Raw genomic sequence first — 27,269 nt, 5'->3', positions numbered from 1 at the left:
CCATCTCCTTATGCAGCGTCAGAGAGGAGAAGGTGTATTTGAGCCTTTTAGGAGAGTGGGGGCACTGTTTGGAATTATGGAAGAAAACAGGCACAGGAAAGGGAGAAATATTGAGCTCTGGCACAGGTGCACGGTTAAAGGGAGATGGCTATGAGCTGGGCAAACAGGGTTAAAGTGGGCACACTCAGCACTCTTAAAAACTAAAAAATATCAGAGAAAAGTACAACCCAACCGACTGAACCACCCAGGTGTCCCCTGGTGGAAACACTTTGAGACGATACTTTATGGAAATCTAGATACTCGCTGGAAGTGTTTAAGCAGTAATTGGACCAGATTGCCTGCTCTCGGGCAAGCTGGAAATGAGCACACGTGGATGAAAACAAATGCTTTTGGCCACCAGGTCGTCGAGTCTAGCGGAGTCCATCACTTCTACCTTAGTCTGCCTAAATAGTATCAAACCTTCCAGTGCCCAGCTCAAGCGATCCCGGTTCCTGTAGACCCTTTTCTTACCTTGTTCCCTCTGAAACAATACCCTAGCTCTACTTTGATTCTCAGAGCACGGGAATTCTTAGTACGATTTGTCCCATGACCTTCCACAAATTGGTTGCAATAATTAATGGGAGGGTCTGACCTGATCATAGGATTGTATTGATTCAACTAATTTCTACTTACTCAAAGACACGGCCATGAGAGCCGCAGGAACCCCAAAGGCCAGTGGGTAACATGCTTGTTTACTGTGAATTCCACACTGTTGAACTGAGGAGAAATTACAAGATTAAAATCCATCATAGCACTGGCAATGCTCATATGATTACCTTTTTAAAAATCCCTACCTGGTTATTACATATTGTTTTCACTTAATGTTCTAGACACATCCATCTGCCTCATTGATTTCACTGCCCGCTGAGCCAAACAGCTTTGGAGTAAAAAGAGTAAGAGCTGAACACAGCTTCTCATCTTAGACCCGAAACAGATGCTGGTATTGGCCAAGCCAAAATCAGTGGGAACCCTTAAGTGGATTTGCTTAGTTGGGGAGATAGAAGTGACCAGGATACAGTAACTTACGATAGGGGACTCGGTAAATAAAACCAAAAGTACCCTGGGAAATCAAGATTGTGTGTTCCTGAATTCATGCTAATTGGAAAGCAATTAGATGGCCCATGGTGGGGGTCAATAAACTTTTCCGTGACGAGCCAGGTAGTAAATATTTTAGACTTTGTGGATGATTTAGTCTTTGTTTTAACTACCCAACCCTGACTTTATAGGATGAAATCAGCCATAGACAATAGACAAAGGGATGGTCTAGTCCAGATTTCCGGATCTGGGCCCTTGGCCATAGTTTGCTAACCCCTGACTGCAGATTTATTTTAGCTCTGAGATCCTAGGGCCGGTAGGAGGAAAATACAGACTTTGGAAGGAGCAACAGAGATTATTGGGAATTCCTTCCATGGAACGGAGCCTCCAGGAGTAATCTGATCCAAAAGGGGTTTGACTCTGTCTTTGACTAGCTGCTTCACAGTTCCGGAGAGAAAGAAGTTAACTCGTAGAAACTCGAATCACGCAAATGTTTCTCGTTCATAGCTGTACAAATGATCCCAGCTCGTGGCAATGCAAAAGGGTTAAGAGTATTGGTCTCTGTCAGGCAAATGCTTATTTGGGCTGACTGTGGCAGTATTCCAGTTTCCTCCTTAATTAATAAGCCATATAAAATCTTAGCACCTGCTTTCATATTTGTATGAGAGCCACGACTTTACCTTTTCAATGATCCTTCCACACATTCTGCAATTCAGACATGCATAGTATGTATTCTAGTGGAAAGTGGAGGCAGGGGAGGGGAGGGGAGGGGAGGGAACATAATGCAAGAATACAAGCTAGTAAATGTTTATACACAACAAGCTAGAATGGGGTTTAAGTGTTATCTTCAAATTACTACTCCATGCAAATATACACAAATCCCCATAAAATGTTTTCTTTCATCGTGTAATCTGTTTTGCATGGTGTCTACCAGGGGGTTGTCCGGGTCCAGTCTGTCCCTGATACTCCCTCCTTCCGTGTGGGAAATTCACAGACTCTCGGTGGTGCGTCAGCCAGCACAAAAATGTGCGAGCTGTTGATAGCTGCTGGGCTGTTCTCTTTCCTGGGCAGTTCTTTTAGAAATAGCTGAGATGAGAGGCACACAAAGAATAAAATTTTGCCCGTTAAATTCTTCCTAGCTCACTGAACGTCACCGGGAGCAAAGCTTGAAAAGCAAAAATGTCAACCATGACCCATCCAGGTGAGGTTTCCAAACCGCACCTCTTGTCTCATCCTTGACCGTGAACAAAGACTTTGCATTAACAATCATTTAGAAAAATTAATTGCCATCCTTGGGATGTTTTAGGTTCTTCACTGGTCCTTGGGATCAGGGGGTCAATAAAGATCAGAAAAGACAAGAAGCTCATCTTCTGAATTTCCAAAGTGAACAGCGTGATGCCCACAGCGGAAGTGTAACGGGAGAAGAGGGACAAAATGGACACACAGAACAAGGACTTAAGCTTCCCACCTGACTTTCTCTCCATAATTAAAAAGAGAAAAACAGAAGTCCTCTTCAGATATATATATATTTTTTACCTCTGAGGATGGGAGTGATGATAGTAGAAAGCAAGCTTCCAGCATTAATGGCCAAATAAAAGATGGAAAAGAATCTGTTTCTTTGTTTTTCCTGTAATAAGAAGGGAAAAAGTTACAATATGACTCCGGTTATGTATCAAAGGATAAAATGTAATTGATGATCTGTCTTCACTTCTAACTTAGTTTTGGTCAGTATCCTACTTTCAAATGTCCTTGAAAAGAATCAAATGGAGAACAGACTTTGTGTCAGGAGAATGTGACTCCTGGACGTTTGTAACTCATTTATGTAGTTTCTGTGAAGGCATGTGATCTTACCTGGCCCTCTTCAAACTGATCTCCACCAAATGCAGAAACACAGGGCTTTATTCCTCCCGTTCCCAGAGCTATCAGGGCCAGGCCAATCATGGACAGCGCCCTAGGGGAAGGAGAGGGGTTATTGCAGATATGTAAGACTCTTTTTTTTTTTTTTTTTTTAATGGTAGGCTCCATACCCAGTGTGGAACCCAGTGTGGGACTCAAACTCACAACCCTGAGAGCAAGACCCTGAGCTGAGATCGAGAGTCAGATGCTTAACTGACTGAGCCACCCAGGTGCCCCAGAAATATGAGATTCTTAAAAGCAAGAGCGTCTCTCTCCTTTAATGTCCCTCAGAAGACCAGGCACAGTGGTTTTTGGGTTCTTGGCCCTGATTTCCAGTGTAGGGAGGGAGTTCCCCACACCACCAGCAAGCACTTCTCAGACACCAGCTGGGTGTCCTACAATTCAACTCTATTCTGACACTGTCTACACAGATAGTGGGTAGCCTCCGAAGGTAAAGGGCTCGGTCCTGTAAGACTCTCCCCCCCACACACACTGGGCACCTGGGTGGTTCAGTGGGTTGGGGCCTCTGCCTTTGGTTCAGGTCATGATCCCAGGTCCTAGGATCGGGCCCCACGTTGGGCTTTCTGCTCGGCAGGGAGCCTGCATCCTCCTCTCTCTCTCTGCCTGCTTCTCTGCCTACTTGTGATCTCTGTCTGTCAAATAAATAAATAAAATCTTAAAAAAAAAAAAAAAGACTGCCCTCCCCCCAATAAGCCCCATCAGGTACCAGGTGCAAATCTAGGTGGTCTTACAATTCAACTCCATTGAATTCTGACTTCTGACTGATGGATAAGGCTTGGAGGTTCCAAAGACCCTCTCCTAGAACTTCAGATGCCACTCACAAGTCCAGGTTGTCACTTGTACTTCTCACCTACTGGCTACAAATTGGTGATTCACACGACCTCCTCCTAGGGTTCAAGGAATTTGTTGGAGCTGCTCACAGAGCTCAGGAACTACTTTACTTCCTAGATCACTGGTTTATTAGGAAAGGATAGAACTTGGGAACACCCAACTGGAAGAGATGCACAGGGCAGGGTAGGTGGGAAGGGGGACAGGGCTGCCATGCCCCCTCCAGGGCGCTCCTGTCCTGTACCTGAACTTGCTCACCAAGCTGAAATCTCTCCCTACCTAGTCCTATGGTTTTTATGGAGGCTTCATTACATAGACATGATTGATTAAATCACTGGCCACTGGATATTAATTCAATGTCCAGCCCCTCTTCTCCTCCATGGAGGCTGGGGAGTGGTGTACGTGTAGATGAAAGCTCCAATTCTCTAATCATATAATTGGTTCTTTATTTTTTCTAGAATGTAATGCTTTTATTTTATTTTATTATTTTTTTAAGTGTTCCAAAATTCATTGTTTATACACCACACCCAGCGTTCCATGCAATACATGCCTTCCATAATACCCACCACCAGTTGTGTGAACCTGGTGGTAGGTACATAATTGGTTCTTTAAAAAGAAAAAACATTATTTATTTGAGAGAGAGAGCGAGGAGAGATAGAGAGAGAGAGAGAGAATATCTCACTCAGACTAGCAGACTCCACACTGAGCCCAGAGCCAACGCAAGGTTCAATCCCAGGACCCTGAGATCATGACCTGAATGGAAACCAAGAGCCAGCCTCTTGGGGTGCCTGGGTGGCTCAGCTGGTTAAGCAGCTGCCCTTGGCTCAGGTCATGATCTCGGGGTCCTGGAATTGAGCCCTGCATCGAGATCTCTGCTCAGCAGGGAGCCTGCTTCTCCCTCTCCCTCTGCCTGCCACCCTGCCTGCTTATGCTCTCTCTCTATCTCTCTGTCAAATAAATAAATAAAATCTTAAAAAAAAAAAAAAAAGAGCCAGCCTCTTAACTGACTGAGCCACCCAGGCACCCCTCATATGATTGGTTCTTTGGGCAACCAGCCCCCATCCTTAGGTGGGGACCAAAAGTTACCTCATTAACATAACAAGAGACACTTTGTCCCTCTCCTCACTTAGTGAATCCCAAGGGATTTATTTGTTTGTTTATTTTTAAAGATTTTGTTTATTTATTTGACACAAAGAGAGAGAGATCACAAGTAGGCAGAGAGGCAGGCAGAGAGAGAGGGGGAGGAAGGTTCCCTGCTGAGCAGAGAGCCCGATGCGGGACTCAATCCCAGACCCTGAGATTATGACCTGAGCCAAAGGAAAAGACTTATCCCACTGAGCCACCCAGGCACCCCGCCAAGGGTCTTAGGAGGTCTGTGCCCCAAGCAGGGAAGACCAAATATATATTTTTATGATAAATCACAGTCTCACAGTAGTTAAACAGAAAAGGGGCTCAATCTGTTTGAGAAGATAATTCACAGGATTGCAGTCTTGAAGGTGAATGAAAGTTGAATTCATGGGCCTTCATGTTAGTACCATTACCTACTATTTAGGAAATGCAGAGCAATAGCTTGAATACTGAGCAAGTATTTATGTATGGGATTCTTCTGTAGCCTTATCATTCTCACTAAAAGAATGGCTAAGTAAAATATTTAAGCACTGTCTCTGGTACAATCATAACAGACTCGTAATAGTCATTAGAAGACATTGGGGAAGAAAAAAAAAAGAAGACATTGGGAAACACGACTTAATTACAAAGCAGAATATCAGGTAATATAGATGAGTTTAATTTGTTTACAGAGTACAGAAGACAGGAAAGAAGTAGAGCATAAGATTTATGACTATAATTTTTACAATAATGAAAGGGATTATTTATAGTAACAGAAGAGATTAAGGGTTAGTTACTTTTTTAAAAAGATTTTATTTACTTATTTGAGAGACAGAGTCAAGCAGGCGGAGTAGCAGAAGGAGAGTGAGAATTAGACTCCCTGCTGAGCAGGAAGCCCAATTCGGGGCTCGATCCCAGGACCCCAGGATCATGACCTGAGTCGAAGCCAGACACTTAACCAACTGAACCACTCAGGCACCCCAAGTGTTAGTTACTTTAATTTGCATTTTCTAAGCTATCTGTAAGTATCTTACCTCCTGTATTGGAAAAGAAAAAAATCACACCTGGGTGGCTCAGTGGGTTAAAGCCTCTGTCTTCTGCTCAGGTCATGATCTCAGGGTCCTGGGATTGAGCTCCACATCGGGCTCTCTGCTCAGTGGGGAGCCTGTTTCTTTTTCTCTCTCTCTCTCCCTGCCTGCCTCTCTGCTTATTTGTGATCTCTGTCTCTCAAATAAATAAAATCTTAAAAAAAAAAGACTTGTTAAAAAAAAAGAATTTACTACCCCTCATTTTATCATTTTTTGTTGGATTTATAGTACATGCTACAAATTACAGGTTTTATAAGTATTTATTCTATACCTTCCTGTTTGCAAATATGGCTTTAAAATGCTAAGAAATATTTCATGGAACAGAGAAAGTCAAGAAAGATACTGCACATAGAAAGGAACCTTGAAAATACCATGATTGTCTACTTGAATTAATTGAAGGATTTCTTTCCTTTGCCTTTTAATAGAATTTGTGCTCCGTGCTGTCACTCCAAGCATTCTTTTTTATTTCGTGTTTTTCTTCTTTTTTGTTTTCTTCACTTCAAGCATTTTAAATGACAACCAAAACCAACCAATTGGATATGATACTCCCTGCGCTCTTGTGAGAGTTGTAGACATGCCATAATTCTAACTCCATGAAATACACCCAGTAGCTAAGCTTTCTTGAACACTTCTCACTTGCCAGGCCACGTGTAGGCGCTCACCATGACGACAAGTGTCCCACACGAGGTAGGCAGCAGTAAAAACGAGAAGACCTGAGCACAGAGGTTAAGAAATTTGCTCAAGGTAACACAGCTAGTAAAAGGCACAGTCAGCATTTGAACCCACTTAGCCTGGCTCCAAAGTCCCTGTTCTTAATTGATATTATAGAAGAGAAAGTGGAGGCATGAGGAAGATGGGCTGCCCAGAACTTGCGGCTCCTCTGTGGGTAACTGGGCATTAGATGTTGGAAGTCTGAGCTGCCCACGTGGGCATGGAGCCACTCCCTTCCACCAACACAGTGCCCTGTGGGCACCACGGGTGTTGTCACGAGGGACCGGGTCTAAACAGTAATCTGATTGACTAACAACAAACCAGAAGTGTAGGAATTGCAGAGACTAATTTGAATTTCAGTGACTACTTTCTCAACCCATAAGATGGTTTAGTCATGGATCAAGGAACTGAGGCACAAGAACCGGAAGCAAAATAAATCCTTATAAGTTGTCTACTGGGCCAGACTACAGTGATGGGAAATTAATCTCCCAGAGGAGCATTTGTCAATAGCCCTTTCTATCAAGAACTCAGAACAACAGGGCTGGACCAAATACTTACAAAACAAATTGCTGAAAAATAAGCAGAAGTTTGGTACGAGAAGACAACCAAAGGTACAGAGTCTTGAGGAAACCTGGCACAATTAGGGATCCAGGTTCGTGGGAGATATGTCCCTCTAGGGAAGATCAAGATTAACCCAAGTATTCCGTACGCTGACCATGTCTCACGTTGAGATGGACCCGAGACAGCAAGCCATCAAGCAAGCCGTGACCCTGGACAACTTTGAGGATAGTGACATTCAAAGACCCAACTCTTAGTCAACTAAACAGCTTTCTCTCTGCTCATGAGGGAGGAAAGACCTCCTTACTCTTATGGTGAAGTTCAAGGAAAAAGACCAAACACTCGAGCACGAAGGAAGCCACCAGTGGCCGGGTGGGGTAGGGCAACAAATAATGTCAACTCACACATGCACAGAAAGGTTGTCGGGGATTCCATCATGGTTGAAGTCTGTGAGGTCATTAATTGAGCTCACTGCGGTGACCGCCTGTCCAATGGTGTAGACAATGGAGAGCGACACAATCGTCCTGTGTTGAAATGGGTTAAGAGAATCCAAGTTAGTTATGCAAGACCTGTCCACTTCCTCTTCTCCCACAGAATGTCCTCCTGCTTCAAAACACAAGAGCCCAGTCATGCGTATGCTCGTTGCTCAAACCTGAGTCAGGCTGGTAACTCTCGGAAAGGCAGGCTGCTGGACGATCTGTCACTCAGCCGGTGAGAGTCCAGCAACATTGGTTAGGGCCAGGGGAAGGGGAAAAGGTCTGTTTCATCTTTGAACTACTTGAAAAACACAATGTTTTCTTCTACCTGACTACTGAAATGAGAACATCTACGATTAAACAGTAAGAGAGACTTACCTTGTGCCTGGTAACAATATTTGGCCTGGAGTGGGCCATGGGTTATTTTTGTACTGTACTGAATTCTCCGTGAATTTGGCCCAGAAGAGCCTCCACTGCCTCGCTCATTAAGTCCTAGGGACTTCTCGGTAACTATCTATTGGGTACACTCATGGAGCTGTTCCTACAGATCTGGGTGAGCGCCCCATGTCCTCTCTGCCCAGTGAGCCATGTGAGCCTTCCAGTAGAAAGCATATACATCGGGGAACCTCCATGTTCTCTAGACCTCAATTCCGTGCCTCACACATGATTAATGATGGATAGTATCCCTGCTACTATTTCAAGGGGGACAAAGATGTTATCATTGTTTGGAGGAGGGGAAAAACTCACCAGCATTACCTGCATTCTCACTGTTCAATGCCAGGCACTGTACTAGACTCTGGGGATAGGATCTGAGCCAAAACACGGCCTAGCAGCTCTCCTAAGAGTTTGATATGCCTTGATTCTTTGTTCCCACCATCCATCATTCCAAACCACAAAGCTTATCATTCCTTTTGGGCTTATTCCTTCACAAGGAAGCTAGAAACACTCACTTGAACTTTCCCAGCCAGGAGTCAGCAATCAACGCACCCAGAATCGGCGTCAGGTAGCACAGAGCCACAAATGTGTGGTAGATGGCCGTGGACAGATTATCATCCCATCCGATGAACCGTCTGAAGTACAGAATCAGGAGGGCTTTTGGCAGAGGGCAAGGGAAGTAGGAGGGAGACAAAGTTAGGAGCTGTGGTAACTCAGGCTCTTCGCTCAAGGGGAGAAGGGTGAAAATCGTTACCTCGCATTCCATAGTAGGAAAATCTTTCACAGAACTCATTGACCACGATGAAGAAGATGCTCAAGGGATAACCAAAGCAACCCTGATAAAAGGAAATGGTGTAAGATTGAAACATGCTCCTCACTGGGTCACAGTCACAGACAAAGCTAACGGCATGAAAAGTAGTTGATGGGTATTTAGTAACTTGGCAGTGACTAACCAGAAGTGGATCTAGAATTCAGAAATTTTTATGCCCTCACACGCCACACAGAGACAACAGTGAAATAAAGCATCTAGTTTTCTCGTTCGTTCGAGAGGGACTAGACATTAGCATTTCCTCAAGAGAAGAAATTTCACACACAAACTCAAGACTGTTCCCACACCGATTCACGCAGATGACAGACATCTGGGAAGTGAAGGGAGCACAGCTGTGAACTTACACAAGCAGAATGGACTGGAATTTGCCAAATGAAGCTATGCAGAGAAGAAGAAAAAGGATACTCACCCGACACTTGGACATCCCTGAAAGAAAACCAAAACACCACTATTAGGTAATTAAAATATTTTTGCTAAGGCCGCGCTCAGACTCTGACTTCTCAGGCAGACAGATGTGCTGTCCAGACCCTTCCAGCTCTCTCTGGCGAGTGGGGCCTGGCATCGGATTTTCTTTTAATTAGCTCTGCAGGCCATTCTCGTTGTGGTCAGACTTGAAAGTCAGAGGCTTCGAGAATGGTGCCAAAGCCATTTCCTCCTTGAAACACTTCAGAGGCTGCTCATTGGCCACAGGATGAAATCCAAACCTTTTTGCATGCCTTTCATGATCTCACGCGGTCAGTGGGGTTTGGTGGGGATTCAAGGAGGGAAATATGAAATGCCACAGGGGGCCTAACACAACGAGGATCCGACCAGCTTTCCCCTTACCTGTGACGGCCTTCCTTCTAGCCCCTTCCGCACGCAGACAGGCCTCCTGCCCTTCTCAGCTCTGTTTGCTGAGCACGTGGGGCGCCCGCCCAGAGTCCTTAATGCACAAGACCGTACGTAACTCCCGGGTCAGCCCTGGCCCCTTCCTATCCTTGTCGTCCACCTGGCCACAGAGGACCTTCACAGAGCCCTGTCTGCCTCCCTGTGCTCCCAGAGCTCAGTGGTTTACATCTTTGGCTCCCCTCTAGGGGTATCCACCTCCCCACCCCCGACGTCTTTTCTAGTGCCCACCACAGAGCAGGGCCTTATTGTCAGAAGAAGAAATTGGAAGAACAGGAAGGAAAAAAAACGTGAGCTTCCAAGTGAGCCAGTGCAAATCCAGCGTTGTTGACTCGACCTTCTAGATCCTCGGCATACCCATCATGCCCACCGGCCCAGCCCCTGCTCTGGTCTCGCCTGAAATATGATGACAGCTGTCCCATACCCTGTCTCAAGGCAGCTCCCTGCCCCAGAGCAAGGTCCTGTAGCTACCCGTGCCTGTCACAGAGCCCCTCCCCGGATCCTAGAATCCTTTGTTTCGGGGGACGCTTGAGCGCTCCCTGCCTCTGTTATGCATCAGTGACCCCATGGAAGGGTCCTCAAACTTCGGTGGGCCCCAGAACCATCGGGGGGCCTGTGAGAGCAGGTTGCTGAATCCCACACTCTCAGCGGCTGCCTCTGAGGTAGGGGGGATGGGCCCTGGAGTCTGCATGTGTCACAAGTCCCACAGGGGATGTCCCCGCTGGTTCAGAGACACCCCCCACTCCGGAGAACCACCCACAGGCTGCGATGTTGCCTGACTGATGCGCAGAAGTCGGCTTTATTACCTCCCCCGCCCCGAGCCCCACAGAGACACCCCGAGCCTGCTGCCCTGAGCAGGAAGCCAATACGGAAGCTGGCCTGTCGCCTCACATTCTCGTTATGGGCCCGCCCTGAGCCCCAGCCCACATGAAACAAAACCGCAACTCTGCCTGAGGAACCCTGCGCTTGGCCCAGACCCCGGCGGTGGTCCAGGCCCCCAGCCACCCCCCTCGTGGGCCGGGGCCTGGTTCCTGATTCTGGTCGCGCTGCGCTGTGGGCACCGGCACTTCCCCAGCTCTGCGTGGCCCCTGGCCTCACGTCACAAGGTCTTGCTTTTGCCCTCTCGAGAGGAATGGTGCTCCTTCAGTCCCTGTCCTAAGGCGAGGAAGAACTTGTCCTGGGCTCCTGAGGCGCCAGGCCCCACTCCTGCCATTTATAAAGTTCTGGAAGGAGATTCTTTGACACGGAGAGCCTGGTTGTCTCCCCAGTCAGACTTCCTTGTGGGCAGGAGCCACTTGAAGCGGTGGCAGGTGAAGTGTGTGAACTTGAGGGGGACATGTGGCTGACTCACACTCGTGTGGCTTTCCAGCTGTGACCGGGGACGAGCCCAGCTTCCTTCCAGATAGCCCTCCTGTCAGAGGCAGACAACACCATGGCCCTCACAGGACCGGTGTAACAGTTCTGAGTGTGAAGCCCCCAGCCCAGGCCTGGTGCCTCACTCAGGAAGATGCTGCTACCTCAGAGTCCTCAGCGCCCCACAGGTTGGAAATCGAGTGTTTGTTGAATGAGTAAGTATTCCAGAGGCTCAGTCATATCTGTCATGGCGTCCCACGTTCGGATCCTGGCTCCAGCCTCCTTCTGCCTGTGAGGCCGCCCCACTGCATGTCGTCCCTGCGATCCCCACAGGGTTTGGCCAGTGAGGAGCCCTGGTGGGTGAGCAGAGGGGTCAGGTGTTCCTTTCCCTGCCTCCTCCCCAGAAATCACCTCAGACGGCTGCACCCTCAAGACATAGTTGCGGCTCCTCTGAAGTAGGCCTTCCTCACACAACTCTCTTTCCAGGCTCTGGTCACAGATTTGAACCACTTCCTGGGGGTGGTGACTGAGACCACCACTCCGGGCACCTGCATGGACATCAGTGGCTCCCTGCACCCCTCCCCCAGCCTTTTCCAAAATGTGTGTCTGTGTGTCTGTGTGTGTGTGTCTGTGTGTGTGTGTGTGCGTGCGCGTGACTAATCACTCCTATTCCGAGTGTGCCTTCTGTGTCCGCATGGGACCATGACTGCGGCAGGCCACAAGCCAGTTTCGTCGCCAGCCCGGGGACTGCTGCTCACCAGTGGAATAAAAGACCCGGTCCGGAGCACGCGCTTCTGAACAAATGTCCGCAGACAAGTCCGGCTTCGCTGCGGCGGAGCCCCGTCTTCTAGAGGAAACCGCAGATGCGCTGCCTGCTTTTGCTCCCATAACGTGCTCTCACTACTGTCTCCCCACAGACCGGACGGAGCAAGCTGAGCACCCCTGCCCTGGGTTCAGACAGGTCCTTGCCCTAGGCCTTGACAGAAAAGCAGGAGGGAGGCCCAAAGACCCAAACCCAACAGAGACAGCCTGGAGCTTCCCCGCAATTGTTCCTTCCCCATGGTTTCTCAGGACATGGTAGCGCCTGTAATTTTTTTTTTTCAAGATTTATCTATTTATTTTAGAGAGAGTGAGAGATAATGAGGGGAGGGGCAGAGGGAGAGAATCCTTACGCTGACTCCCCGTGGGACGTGGAGCCCGATGCGGGGCTCGATCCCACGACCCAGAGATCATGACATGAGCCAAAACCAAGTCGGATGCTTAATCAACTGAACCACCCAGGTGCCCCACGCCTATCATTTTTGGGTAAAAATTACTGCTTACCATTATTAATTGCCAAACAGTTGGCGCTAAAGATTTTGTCTACTTCAAACCTAACCAGTTATGGAAAAGAGAGCTTCGCTGTTGTTCCAGCAACCAGCACCCTCAGAACTACGAAATGGCAGGTGAAATCCCTAAGCTCACCCTGGGGAACACCTGAGGTTTCGTACCCAGCCCTCACCCAGGAAGCTTGTTCTTTTCTGAAAGGTGCACATTCCAAAGAGCAACTCTGATTATTAGGGGTCAGAGGTTGCCAACCTCTTCTGCTGCGGGATTCAGGGCTCTTGGTGGATGGACGGTGCAGTCAGCATTTCTTATCTCACATCCGTGTCAATAGGGTCACTCTCTGAGAAAGCTCAAGGGCGTGGACGGGGAGCCTTATCCGTCCATATCCGGACAGTACATCTAATCAGTGAGTTTGAGTGGCCGGCGGTTCTGGCATCATGCGTGGGTCACTTGGATGTGACTGCTGATCGGAGTCAATAAAGCAGCTTAGAATCAGGCGTGCCAGGACCGGGCACAGAGTCCGCTCTGGCTCCTATTGTTATTCAAGGCTTAGCAGTGCTTTTGTCTTTCGTTTGGCCAAAGAATTTAATAAGATAAGTGTGCATTAGACGTTTCTGTGGTTACCGGCTTAGAGAGAGAGGAGGCAAAACCAAGAAAGACAGTCTACTATAATTTCCCACGACCTAATGAAAACTCTTCATTTCATTTCTGTCTAACAAAGCAGGTTCCATATTTTGGACATTTAGGGATGGAAATTCTAACTGTAACAGCTCATGTTCAGAAATTAAGAATTCTCTCAGCAACATGATGGGTGTGAAGAGAGCATTTCTAGGACTTGGACTTGGGAAGTTGGAAGGAATGAAGAAGCTGCCCCTGTCTGAGCAGCTCTTACCTTTGGGCAGAGAGGAAACTCCTCTCCACCACCCCAAGAGCAAAATTGAGGGAGTAAGTTATGTATTGCATTTAGGAATGAAACTCCTGCATGGTGTGGCCGGCAGAACCAGTGGTCCACAAGATGTCTGTGTCCTGACCCTGGAGCTAGTGATGTGTCACCTTCCACGGCCAGGGGACTGTGCAGATGCGACTAAGTTAAAGACCATGAGATGGGGAGTTTATCCTGGATTATCTGGTGGCCCCATGGGTCCTTAAAAGAGTCAAAAGAGGAGATGTGAAGAAGGAAACAGAGGTCGGAGCGATGGTGAGTTCTAGAAGGTCAACACGAGCAAGGAATGTGACAGCTTCTAGAAGCTGGAAAAGAGAAGGAGCCAGATTCTCCCCCAGAGCCTCCAGAAGAAACACAGCCCTACGGACACCTAGATTTTAGCTCAGTGAGACCCATGCAGGCTTCTGACCTCCAGAATTGCGAGATAAGAAATCCGTGTCCTTTTTAAGTCACTAAGTTTGTGGTTGTGTGTGACAACGGCTAATAGGAAATAAGGATTTGCCGCAAGCTCTGTACATGGAGGTCTTTATCGCTCAATCCCTCACTGTTCACATAGAACTAAGACTCTAACCTCCAGCAAGTCTTATTTGCCTGCAAAGTGCTCTTTTTTCAAATAATTCTTTCCGTTAGCTATGTTTTCTGTCTGGGGGTTCAGGAGTCCTGTCCCATGCCTGCTCCATGGGATCTGGCGGCATCTTTCCTTGCTCTAACGTCTGCAGGTCTACATATAGACGATGCTGGCCATATAGATGATGCTGCCTTCCAGGTCTGCTGCAAAGAAGGAGGCGGTCTGAAAATGGCTTCATAAACCGGGAGGAAAATGAGTTACGCTAATCAAGTCTGGATTCTTTTAGGTGGAAGGGCATGGGCCGTGGGGTGCGGGAAGGAAGCCTCCACTTGGGGACACCCCTCCTAATTGTGTGGCTTTACGGATTCAAAGCGGTCCACCTCTGGCCCGCCGTTCCGTCACCGAGAGATGCTGACGCCGCCTTTGCAAGCTGGTTGGTAAGATCAGATCTGCCGCCATGAAATGAACTTTGCTCTTTGTGGCATCCCGGAAAGACAGCTCGGTAGTGCAGATGGATGTGTGGCAGGGACTGATATAAGATGAAAATATGGGCAAGACCTTGTGATGGGGAACCCCTGGCAGGGCTGAGAAGGGCCCTCAAAGAAAGAGGCAGTCTTTATGACACCGTCCTAGGAAACAAGGCCACGGGGATTAGCAGGTTGGGGACAGGGGAAAGCCAGTCTTCTTAAACACAAGCCACAGGAACAACCACCGATTTTCAACTAAGCTGCTGTTTTGAACGGGCAGCACTACAATGTGCCATGTGCGTGTGGCTGTAGGGGTTTCGGGATGCTGTTCAATTCCCCGCTGCCGTGGTTCTCAAGTGTGATCTCTGGCCCGGCGGCAGCAGCTCCTGGGAGCCTGTCAGGGGTGCACACTCTCAGGCCCATCCCAGACCTAACCAATCCGAACATCCCCGGGGGAGGCCCCACCAGCTGCATGGGATCAGGCCCGCCGTGGTCTGGGAGCCCCTCATTGCTCCAGAGCAATGCTGGGGAGCAGGCGAGGAAGGGGTCCGGTGTGAAGGTATGTGGCGGCTCGGGGCCAGGCGATCAGCTCCTCTGATGTGATTCTGGCTATGATGAGCCAGAATCATCTGCCTTGTCTGATGATGCCTTGTGCCAACCTTCCCCGTCTCCCTTCCACCCCAGCGGACCTGAGTGTCCTCAGACGGAGCGATTCAGGATGGCTCTCTGGTGCCTGGAGGTCAGACCTGCCGCTTGGCACAGCACAACCAGCCCTCCGGCATCCGACTTCCAGCTTCCCCCGCCCCACCCGTCAGGCTGCACGACTTCAATTCTCTCTCCGCACCAGGATCCTTCAGAGCCTCTGCTGCCATGAGGGCCGTTAGCACCTCGCCCCGCCCCTTGGCCTCCCAGATACTCTCTCTTCCTTTTAGATTTCTCTTTTCTTCAACAAAGATTTTATTTATTTTATCTTAGAGAGAGAGAGAGAGGGCAAGCACAAGCAAGAGGCAGGGGAAGAGGGAGAGGGAGAAGCAGAGCAGGGAGCCTGTGCGGGGCTCGATCCTAGGACCTGAGCCAAAGGCAGACGCTTAACCTACTGAGCCACCCAGGTACCCCCTTTTAGATTTCTCTAGTCTTTTTACAACTGCCCTGGCAGAGCGCCGTTGTTCTGACTTCTGAACCGACAGAAGTCACAGAGCCTCACATACCAGAGGCTCTCTCCCCGCCTTTCCGGTGTGGAAATCAAGTGTGCACCACTTCAAAAAGAGCCCAGCAGGGTGTAGGCTCAGGGTCACTGCGGTGGACCTAAGTCGAGGTGACAGGAGGCATGGGGGCTGGGGGCAGCCAGGAAGGGGCTGAGTGCCTTGTGTGGCACACTTGGTTTGTTTTTTCCAAAAATCGATCAACTTTGATTAAGAAGAAGCACTCTTCTTTTCTGAAATGGGCTAGTCCCCGACCGTGGTCAGGTGAGCTTTAGGACAAGTATTGTGCCTGTCGTCCAGGCCCTGGTTTCTGGAATGATCCATCTTGAGGTTGTTTCTTGCCCGACTTGATCATTATTTTTCTTACTTGGCTCTGTCGCCCCATTTCCCACCCTGAGGGCCCCTCTGCTCCATCCGGCATTTGTGTGCCCGTGAGAGGACCGTGATGCTTGAAGCCGGAGGCTGCCCCGGGAGGCAGGGCTGGGCTGGACTGTGGCTTGGGTCCAACAAGAAAAGGTGTCCCTGGGTGGAGCACGGCCGCATTCCAGCCCCACAGGACCTCACACAGGGTACTGCCTGCACGTCGACGGCCAGGTCCTGTCCATCTTTCTGTTCTGTTCTTGTTGTTGTTTTTAGTAGAAAGACTCTTTTCCACAAATACGGTCTTCCCCACTATCTTTCCTCTGCTCCGTCAGCAAACGACTACTCCACCAGGACACACGGATGTCTGGTTCCCAGAACGCCAGTTCAACCAAGGTATCCCGGCGAAAAGCAAATGGGTTATCGGTCCTTTGAGAACTAGGAACGTCAACTAAACCCGAATTCCATGAAGCTAAACACGGGGAAACCAGGCTGATGGGAGCATAGAGGTCTCATTAAGTGACGTTGGCACGGTGTCACGGCGGGGACCAGCTCAGTCTGGGGGCGCTGGTGTCCCTGTTTCCATACAGGCCACAGCGGCCAGAGGCATGATGAGCCCAGCTGCTGAGAAGACAGGAGCAGAGTCCAGAGCCGCTTCGCGGTTCGTGGTTCACAACTGTGTCGCCCCCTTGTGGCAGGAGCAGGACTGCTGGGGCCGGGCTTCCCCGGTGATGATGAGCAGCCCCGCCTCACTCTTGTGTCGTCCTGGGCGTGGCTGACCGCCGCGCCTCCACCACCTGGCGGGGGTCCGAGACCAACGTGTCAGCCGGGCTTCTGAGGCTGTGAGGGGAATCTGTCCCGGCCTCTCCCCAGCTTCTAGGGGTTACTGACCCTCTTAGACGTCCTCTGGCTCATGATAGCTCCACCCAGACCTCTGTTTCCAACCTCACACCGTCTTCTCCCTGCGTGTGTGTCTGCGTCCAAATGTCCCCTTGGTAGAAGGACTCCAGCGGTATTGGACTGGGGGCCCCCTGGTACTCCAGGATGACCTCGTCTGACCTAATTACATCTGTGAAGGCCCCATTTCCAAATAGGGTCACACCCATCGCTGTAGGTTACAGGCACCCTTTTACCTTTTAAAAAAGATTTCCACACGGGTCTGTCTAAATTCATAGGCTTCAGAGGCCACGGTGGCCGCCTCTGGTGGTTTTATACATAACCCCTGTCTTTTAGCACGTAGGTTCTAGAATTACAGACCTGAGGGCTGTTCCCATTCTCCTTCCGAAAGAAATGACCGCTCCGGGCCCCAGGAGCCTCCTGACTTTTGATGGGTTCAAAGATTGTTTACTTCCCAGTTGAAGGAAAAGTTTCCCCAGGCAGGAGGGTGCCACAGGTTAATGTGTAGTAAGCTGTTACGCGAAACAGAAAGTGCCCAGGGCCAGGCCCAGGTTCTGCCTCAGGCGTGGGCAGGGGAGGTCACTCAGTTCCAGCAGGCTCTAGGCCGAAGCAAGAGTGGGAAGCACAGGAAACAGCAGCAAACTGCCCAACAGATAACAGAAACAAGTCCGCAGCATCAGCCCTGAAATGCCGTGTGTCGTCACAGGTGAGAACAATGCCAAAGGCATGAAAGTGTCACCAAATCAGAAGTAACCAACCTCCTGGTCTTTTGGGGGGTATGTTTTGGAAGCCATTCAGTTAGAGACCCTAAATTCCATTACTTATTTATTTGAGATCCTAAATCTTAGACACAAAGGTTTTTTTTGTTTGTTTGTTTTTTGTTTTTTTCTCTTAGATGATAGTTCATGACTGGAAAAAATACTTATGATCACAGGAAGTGTGAAGTTAGGCTACAAAGTGATCTACAGCACCTCCATTCCCCCCACCACCATGGTGATATTTAGGCTGTACATGGCTTCATCCCTATCATGAGAATATCTCTAAGAAATTCCTGGAATGGTAAAATATGTGCATTTTAAAGATTTATTCATTTATTAGAAAGAGAGAGAGATGAATGAGGGGAGAAGCAGAGGGAGAGAGAGAGAAGCAGACTCCCTACTGAGTGTGGAGCCCAATGATCTCACAACCCTGAGATCATGGCCTGAGCTGAAATCAAGAGTCAGAAGCTTAAATGACTGAGCCACCCACATGCCCCAATAAATGGCTGTTTAGAACGGACTAGCGCTATACTCCAAATCCACCTGTCTTGCTAGGAAAGATACTAGTCATTACATGTAGCATCTTAGCTGAAGATGGAGACCACAGTGGTGTCCTCTTTACACACAAAGAATACTTCCTGCCTAAAGTCATATATAACTGACATACATCTTTCAGAACAATATTTTATTAGTATATTTTCTGGGTTGAATAGTGTCCCCCAACACTCATGTCCTTCCTCGAATCTCAGATTGTGACCTTCTTTGAAAACAAGAACTTTCCAGATGTAACGATTTGGGATGAGGTCGTGTTGGAAAAAGCTGGGACCCTAACCCCACATGCTTGGTGTTCTTATGAGAAGACAGGCGTGTGAAGACAGAGCTTCACAGAGGGGAGGTGACATGAAGACACGTGGGGAGAAAATGGCCACGTAATGATGAAGACAGACTGGAGTGACCCATCTCTAAGCCAAGAACGCCAAGAACTGTGGACAACACCAAAGCTATGTGAAAGTCATGGAGTAGATTTTTTTATAGCCTTCAGAGAGCACATGGCCTTGCAGACACTTTGAATTTGGATTTCCAGCCTCCAGAACTGTGAGACTACATTTCTGCTATTATTATTTTTAAAGATTTTATTTATTTATTTGACAGAGAGATAGAGAGTGTGCAAGTAGGCAGAGCGGCAGGCAGAAGGAGAGGGAGAAGCAGGCTGTCTGCCAAGCAGGGAGCCCCACACAAGGCTCAATCCCAGGACCTTGGGATCATGACCTGAGCTGAAAACAGCTGCTTAACTGACTGAGCCACCCAGGCACCCCACTTCTGCTGTTTTAAACAATTCAGTTTGTGATACTTTTGTTACAGCAGCCACAGGAAACTCATACACCGTGTGAGCTGACATGTTTTGATGAACTGAGGAAAAAGGTTTGCTCTTCCAAGAACATCCCAAACGTACTTTCTGATATGTCCTGCTAGAGCTTACAATAAAATCTTGAAGCAGAATGTACAAGTTTCAAGACCTGGTCTGTGAGCTTTCAATGGGTCTTCTTATGTGAGTACATTCTGCGAATTTTCTAGTCTTAAGTCTGATTCTTGAACCAAGCTTTCCTTGGGGTATGTGCCCAGTTTCACATGTCCCCACACAACAACTGGATGGCTCTACACCCTCTCCAATGACAGGCTCCTTTCAGAAGCCCCGTGGGAGGACCTGGCTGGTGTCCAGGCTTAGAGGAACTAGGTCTTCCTCCTTCTCCAGAAAGTTTGTGGAAGATGCTATCCCTTCCCTTCGGGGCCACTTTCTAGCTGCTGAGACTGTCCTTTAACTCTGCACCACCTACAGATGGTAGCCGCACTTGTTCTGAGGCTTGGCAGCAAGTGGAGGTTCGGCAACAAGCAGAGGCATGGGGGTGAGCAGATGCACAGCATGGTCCATCTGACCTGGCCCCCTTCGCAGCAACCCCATGAGATGCCCCTCCATCCAGGTGATACATTCCTGGGCTCCGAAACCAAGAGACGACATTACAAAACAGAGGTTCCCGGGTTTTTTATGTTGCAACCCAGGATTCTGAGTCAGTGGTTCTCACTCATTTGCAGATAATACTGCTCTTATTCTTTAACTATCATCACAGAAGAATGTGGAATGTTCCTCAGAGTCCACCCTTGTTTTTATATCCTTCATCAGCTCACCTGGGACACCCACCGACATTCTCTGCTGCCAGGGATAGGATCGAGATGCCATTGGGTCAGAGAGCAGCCGCAGCACAGAGAGGTGTTAGCGGTGTGAGGGTGACCAGCTGAGTGACCCATGCCCTACCCCCAACCTGACCCCACCCTGGTTCCTGCCATGCACAACTCTACCCTGGAGAACAGACGGTGGTCCCTCTTGCTAGTGAACTAGCCAGCTAAGGAATCCCTCATGGGCTCTTTGTTCTCCAGTAACTCAAAGGGCAGCAGGAAAAGTATTAACAAAAAATCCAAATAAATCAAACATGGAATAATTCTACCCTGGGCATTCTGTAGAGGTGTGAAGGACTGGGTAAAAATTCAGCATGAAGATGGCACACCCTCCAGCTTTGACGAGACACCATTAGCTGCTGCTTTCACTGACTAGTAAAGCCCCACAGTATGGAAAAATTTGTTTCTGGGCTTGTGTTCCTGCCCCCCAGGCTATGAGTTTCTTTAAGAAACTCATCAGGCGTCAGTCAGGGATGCAGGTTCACCACCGGCCCCTCCCCCAGCAGCCATTGGATTCATCTCTCCTGCTCTTCCCTACGCTACAGTCTTGGCCTGCGCAAGCTAATCTTCAAATTCTAGCTACCAATTTACTGCCAAGCCAGGGCCAGGCTGCACTAGATCTTACTGCCACGATCTCCGCTGCGGGGCACAGCAACGATGTCTGGGCATGAGTGTGGCCTGAGAAAAACAGAGCCTGTCAGTGAGAGTCATTCTGAGCAATGGTTCTCCTCGTGGGGTCTTGGGACCAGCAGCAGCAGGACATGGGAACTTGTAGAGATGCTGATCCTTGAGCGCTGCCCCAGAAGTGGAGACTCAAGGGCTGGGGCCCAGCATCGTGCTGGAATTAGCCCTCACTCTGGTGATTGTGATGTAGACTAAAGACTGAAGACCACTGACCTACAGACATGTCAGCCTGAAAGAACCCCGGGTCAGAAGTTCTCTCTTCCTGCTGTCTGAGGGGTCCATGATTCCCCCAAGGGTCTGATGCCCAGGGTCCCCTTCGAGAGAAACTCCAGCTTCTAGCTGGACACTTACAGCCCACAGCAGGTTGCCAGCCTCCCTCAGACTTCAGCACCGTTCTTTGGTTTACCCAAGACCTTCTAGAAAGAAGGAAGAATGTGGAAGAACTTTTAAGTGACCAGGTTTGCGGCACCTTCAAAACTAGTCCACTGGGGCGCCTGGTGGCTCAGTGGGTTAAAGCCTCTGCCTTCAGCTCCAGTCATGATCTCAGGGTCCTGGGATCGAGCCCCACATCGGGCTCTCTGCTGAACAGGGAGCCTGCTTCCTCCTCTCTCTCTCTGCCTGCCTCTCTGCCTACTTGTGATCTCTGTCTGTCAAATAAATAAATAAAATCTTAAAAAAAAACAAACAAACAAACACAAAAAAACAAAGCAGTCCGCCATTTGATGCCTGGGCAGAAAGCTGACTGGAAAAGCTCATCAGAATCCCACAAGACCGGCGGGAGGCTGAGGGGTAGTGGGGGACAGAACTATAACCAACCATTCTTCATTAAGTGAATGAATTCCTCAAAAATGGCCTGGAGGATCTGGCAGGAGCTTGGGTCATAGAACCTGAAGCCTCTTCACACTTCATTTTCTCAAAGTCAAATACGGGAAGTAGTTAGTTAAGAACAGCAACCTCAGCGCAGACTCCTGCTCAGCTCTGGGGACGGGAAGGATATGGGGAATCTTCAGCAGAAGCATCCCCAGCCCCACAAGGCCTCCCCTGAGAGGCTCTCCGCCAGCCGGAAGCCTAACTCGCGAGGCGGCTCTCGGAAGGCGGCCTCCTCTCCATCCCGGGCTCTGAGAAGCGCGCCCGGACTTTAAAGCACGAGTAGGCGAGCGATGGTTCGTGGCCCAAATGCAGCTCGCCACCTGCTTCTCCACGGCTCCCGAGCTAAGAATGGTTTCCATGTTTTTAAATGACTGAAGAACAATTTTTAAAAGCTATCTCGTGACACACAAAGATTACAGAAAATTCCAATGTTCGTGCCCGTGAGTAAAGTTTTATTGGAACACGGCTCTGCCCGTGTGTTTATATATATCTCGCACTTTAAGGGCGGAATTGAGTGTCGCCACAGAGACTGGCTACCTCCTAAAGCTGAAAACATTTACTATCTGGCCCTTCGCAGGAAAAGCTTGCCAACCTCTCTTTAAAGCAAAGGGTCTGCAGTCCGTGATTGTAACTGGACTGTGGCCAGGCTTAGCTCTGCATTGAGATGCCCAAAGCGACTTTTCACCCACTTTATTCTTGGGGATCCTTGCCGCTGGGGTACTGAGTCTAACCAATGGTATAATTCTGACTCTCACTGCACCCCTCACTTTCCTACTTCATCCCAACTTCTGCTCCCCATTCCCGGGGTCAGCCAAAGAGCCTGGTGTGAAAACTAGTTCCAGTTTCACATGGGACAGAATCAGCTGGAAGCAAAGGTGTTTCTAAGCTCCGTTGCCTGGCTTCCTCCCCTCCATCCCCGGCCGCCCGACGGGTTCACCCAGCGTGCCAGGTGTTCCCTCTTCAGTCAGGAGGGGCCCTGAAGCAACTTCGGCACCATCTAAGTGCCAAAGATCTATTCTCACGAGGAGAGGTTACTGCTACCTTTTATTTAAAAATCTTTTGTTCTACTTATTACCTAAACTTAGATATTGAAACTGTAGGACTTGAGTAAACATACAACTGGTGTGTGGGTATAATGCTACTCACATGCTGCGCCAATCTCAGTTGGAACAACAACAACAACAAAAAGCCACCACTGAAGGACCGGTTTGCAAACTGGAAAGAATCAATTCATTTAGGGCGACACTTCAGAAGCTAACAGTGTTCATTCACCGATAACCAGGCTGCCCACAGCTAGCCTGATTGGAAGTATTTTAGGAGAGTCCAAACTTAGCACAGAGGCTTCTCAGGTATTTGTATCTAAAACTCGAATAACTACTCAGATCACCTCCCGGAGAAGTCACACGGAGTGACGGGCAAATGACAGGGGGAGGTAAGGATCCAGAACTCCAGCCCAGGAGTTTATCAGCTGGCGAAGCACATACCACTGACAGCCTCTCCCTCCCCAAGGGCGGCTGTAGCATAGGTGGCCACCACTAGAAGCCCCGAGTGTGAACCGGGACGCATCGTGGTACAGCGAGACATTTGAGCTTGTCACAGTGGTGCACCCCCTGGTTCCACACTCGTACACAGTCTGACACAACCACGGAGGTTGCTACCGATACTTCTAGTGGCTGAGGAAATCGAAGCCCCAAAAGTTTAACTTACTGACACCAAATCATAGAGGTAGCACGTGGTAGACGGGAACAGAATTGCGAGGTGGTCAAAGCCAGACCTGGTTCTCTCAGCCATGCGGCCACATTGCACTTGCCTGGGCTCATCCGGGGCATGACTTTGGGGGAGTCCCTTGACCTGCTTTCTCCATTTTTAAGGGAGAAGAGGGCTGGGACGATGGGCTCTGCTCTCTGCTTCTGCCTCCTGCCCCAGGGTCTGCTCTGAAGCAGGCAGGATTAAGATCTTTCCTCCAGGTGCTGTGGACACTCCACGCCTGCGGGGACTAGCTACTCTCCTCGAGGGCCTTCTGCTGAAGCCTCAGGACAGTGGCAAGATGGATAAGAAGGGCCAGCGAGGGCCCCCAGTTCCCCCTGGGGCCAGGCAGGGAGCTGCGGGGTCGTCTGGCCAGCCACGGGCAAGGGAGGTGCCAAGGCAGCCCGCCCGCTGGTTAGAGGGTCTGGGGTCCTGCTATCACGGGCGCGACCCCGTCCAGTTTCAAGCCCAATCCCAGCCACAGGCTGAGAACACGGGGACCAGGATTCCCAGCAGGAGGCCAGGTCAAGGTGACGGTATCGATTCCTGCCACCTTTGAGTCTGGGCGCCTCGGGCTCTCCCGGTTTCGCGCAGAGACTGAGATCGGGGCCGGCGATTTGCCCGAAGCCCGAGGGACCCGGTTCTCCCGACCCCTGGTCGCTTCCCACCCCCGCGGCGTGCACCAGTCCGCGGCTCCCGCCTCCCGGCTCCGCGCGCACGTCTGCCGGCCGCCGGCGACTGCGGGGACCTGCGTTGCAGCCGAGCCAGCCCCGCGGCGCCCCCAGTGCAGCGACCCCAGCGCGCAGCCCCCTCTGCCCCCCCCCCGCGCCCCGCTCCCCGGAGACCCCGCGCCTGGCCGCGCCACCTACCCATGGTGGCGGCTCCGAGGGCTCCGGCGCCGACTGGCGAGCGGGCAGTCCAGGAGAGAGGACTCTTTTTTTTTTTTTAAGGTGTCGCTCTTATAACTTTGTTTCCAGGCCCGGCCCAACCACCTGTGCAGCTGGAGGTGTGCAGGCGGGGCGGCCGGGCTCCACCCTCGGAGGCGGGGGCCCACAGGGAGCAGAGGTGAGCGCCCCTGGAGCCCCAGCGAGGGGACAGCCGGCAGGGGCCAGCCCGGGTCTTCCCCGTCCCGCCCCAGGCCCCTGGGGGCGGGCACAGCGCGGGTGACAGGAGCAGCGGCCAGAAACCCGGGCTAGGGACGCCCCAACGTGGGCGCCCAGCTGGCCCCCGGGAGGGCTTGTGACAATGCAGGTTCCCCGGCCTCCCCGCCGATTGCGGGCTCGGTAGGGCAGGGTGCGGCCTGAGAATCTGCATTTCTAACCGGTTCTAAGGGGATGCCGCTGCTGCTCCAGGGACCCCACGCTGGAAACCACTAGGCGGGGGAAACACCACTTCTGTGTGAGGAAGCAAAACTGGGCGCAGCCCTGGTCCGTGGTCTGTGTGCGCGCGCGCGCGTGTGGGGCTTTACCGGCGATGTGAACCCGGCAAAGAGTTTCTGGAAGACTCTACCTCACCTTCCTTTAAGAACAACGAGAACAAAAATGATAATGATAATAGGGCCACGATCTCCTGATCATTTCTGTTTCCTGGTCTGACTCAAGGGAAAGCGGGCTTGGGCTTTGCAAATACTGAGAGGGAACATGACAAGGGAAAATAAAGGGAGTTTCTGTTTTTTCAAATCATGGCGAAGTACACGGAAAACGTACATTGTCACGGCCAAGTGTACAGTGAGTGGCACCGGGTGCCTTCCCGTGGCCGTGCAGCCGCCACCACCGCTCGTCCCCGGGGCTTTATCCTCGCTCCAGACGCAAGCTCTGCCCACGGGACTCTTCCTGTCTGTCCTCCCTCCGGGGCCCCGGCCACCAGCATTCTGCTCTCCCTCCCCACGAATCCGAGCGCTCCAAGCGCCTCCGACAGGTGCAAGCACGCGGCGCTCCTTCCCCTGGTTCTAACGTCGGCGGGATCCATCCACGTCGGCGCAGCCGTCCGACCGTCCCCCGCTCGCAGGCGGATCCCTACCCGGCCGCGTGCGCGCCCCATCTGGTTCGCCGGTTCGTGTCTCTAGGGTCCTCGTCTCCGCAGTGCCCCCTCCGCACGCCCGCCGGCTGGAAGGCTGGTGCGCGCGGAGAAGCCCCCTGGCCCGGCAGCGCTTCCCCAGCCGCGGCTGGACCCCGCGCTTCTCGGGCTTTCTTCCGGGACCTGGGGGAGGAGAAGTGTCTGCAGGTGATGGCTTAATGGCTACCCGCGGGGCAGCCGGTGGTGTTACTGGAGGCCTGGGGGGTGCAGGCAAAGCGACTGCATGAAGCAGAGCAAGGCCGCCCGCACTGAGGGGAGGGCGCTGGCTCGGCGGAGTCCGAAGCCTGTTCCTGTTGTTGGCCTGTCACCAGAGGAGCCACCGGTGGACAGGTGAAGCTGTGACAGCTGGTTTTGACCACAGTTTTCTCTGCGGGGTGGTACTTCTGTTGAGCTCATCGAGCCTGAAATCCTGAGCCACGGGAAAGCCACAGTTGGTCCAGGCTAGTGGTTCTCAAAGTGAGGTTCCCGGACCAGCAGCCTCCGCATCAGCTGGGACTGGCGACAAATGCAAATTCTTGGGCCCCAACCCTGATCTACTGAATCAGGAACTCTGGGCATGAGATGCAGGTGACTTTGTAGAAGCTGTGAGGCAAATGCTTTTTCTTCCACCTGTGAACGGAATCCTTCATTTGGCGGCTGTTCATCACCACTAAGTACAACCTGCTGCTGTAGCCATGGGCACTTGGGCAAATGGCCCCGCACCCACAGAGCCCGCATGCTTTCCCTTCTCGAAGGGTGTGAAGAGGCAGATTACTCAGACGGAGGAGCATGAATGAAGGACAAACACTAAGGGGTACCAGAAACAAGCTCTACTGATCCTGAGTAGATCAGCAAATCCCAGTATCCACTAGAATTTCTGGGATGGGCTGGATTTGGAGACCACGCGTTTCTCACCTGACACTCGTTGGCATTTGTGTATTTAAGGGAGTAATTGCCTTGGAAACCTTGTGGACAAGCCCCTCTGTACCTCTCCCTTCCCCTCAGCACTCCGGGGGCTGCTTTCCCAAGGTTGCCATAACACATTAGCACGCATCTGAAATATAACAGAGTTATCCTCTCCCAGTTCTGGAGGCAAAGGGGTCTGAAATCAAGGTGTGGACAGTGTGTTCGCTCCGAAGGCTCTCAGGGAAGATCTGTCCTCGCTTCTTGCAGCTTCTGGTGGTTCCAGACATTCCTTGGGTCATGGAAGTGTCGCTCCTGTCTCTGCCTCTGGCTTCACATGGCCTGCCCCTGAGTCTCCTCTTTTCTTATTAGGGCACCTGTCCCTGGATTTAGGCCCACCCTAAAGTGAGATGATCTCATCTCAAGAGATTTTATTCCATCTGCAAAGATCTCTTTTCCAAATAGGGTCCATTCATAGGTTCCAGGTGGATGAATGTTTGGGGGGAAGGGGGCACCATTGAACCCACGACATTCTCCAAAGGGCTCCACGTCTAAGAATATGCAGAATTGGCAAGCTGGTCCTAGAGAAACAGAACTGTGGTTTGGCCTCAGAGGAAGGCCTTATGAGAAATTTCTGGCGAGAAGTGAATGTTGGTGGTAATGATGAGATGAGCACAAGATGGCAGCAGGGACAGTCGTCCACACCTAGACCCTTCCTTATTTTCTACTTACCGTAGCACTTAAATGGTACGAAGTTCTGTGGTACTCTATTCCAGTAAGAATGCTGCCTTCAAAAGGCAGCTTGTGAACTTTATGGAGTAATAAAGTATCATTTTCTCCAGCTCTATCCCTCAGATTGCTTGGCTGTAAAGATTTTTTAATTAATTCTGCCTCAGAGGAAAATTGAGTAGAAGTTTCCTTACCTATCAAGCACCTAGAGATGCTGATGGTTAAGGACAGACTCTAAGAAAAAACAAAAACCAAAAAACAAACAAAA

At 50.4% G+C, this 27,269-nt stretch overlaps 1 protein-coding gene across 1 annotated transcript in view; it reads right to left on the bottom strand.

Moving 5' to 3' along the window:
* The window catches only part of SLC15A1 (solute carrier family 15 member 1), a 49,619-nt gene extending 25,197 nt beyond the window's left edge, over nt 1-24,422 (bottom strand). Inside the window, exons 1-8 of the mRNA XM_032315192.1 lie at nt 24,184-24,422; nt 9,433-9,449; nt 8,949-9,030; nt 8,710-8,851; nt 7,688-7,807; nt 2,926-3,025; nt 2,611-2,701; nt 673-756 (exon numbers count right to left, since the gene is read on the bottom strand). Coding sequence (XP_032171083.1) covers nt 673-756; nt 2,611-2,701; nt 2,926-3,025; nt 7,688-7,807; nt 8,710-8,851; nt 8,949-9,030; nt 9,433-9,449; nt 24,184-24,187 — 640 coding nt within the window. The 5' untranslated portion in view covers nt 24,188-24,422. The remainder of the gene's footprint in view (nt 1-672; nt 757-2,610; nt 2,702-2,925; nt 3,026-7,687; nt 7,808-8,709; nt 8,852-8,948; nt 9,031-9,432; nt 9,450-24,183) is intronic.
* Nucleotides 24,423-27,269: the final 2,847 nt, after the last annotated feature.

Source organism: Mustela erminea, chromosome 15 (genome assembly GCF_009829155.1).
Source record: "Mustela erminea isolate mMusErm1 chromosome 15, mMusErm1.Pri, whole genome shotgun sequence".
NCBI classification, from domain to species: Eukaryota; Metazoa; Chordata; class Mammalia; order Carnivora; family Mustelidae; genus Mustela; species Mustela erminea.
The sequence above is the reverse complement of the archived record's forward strand: the minus strand, read 5'-3'. Positions and strand labels throughout refer to the sequence as shown.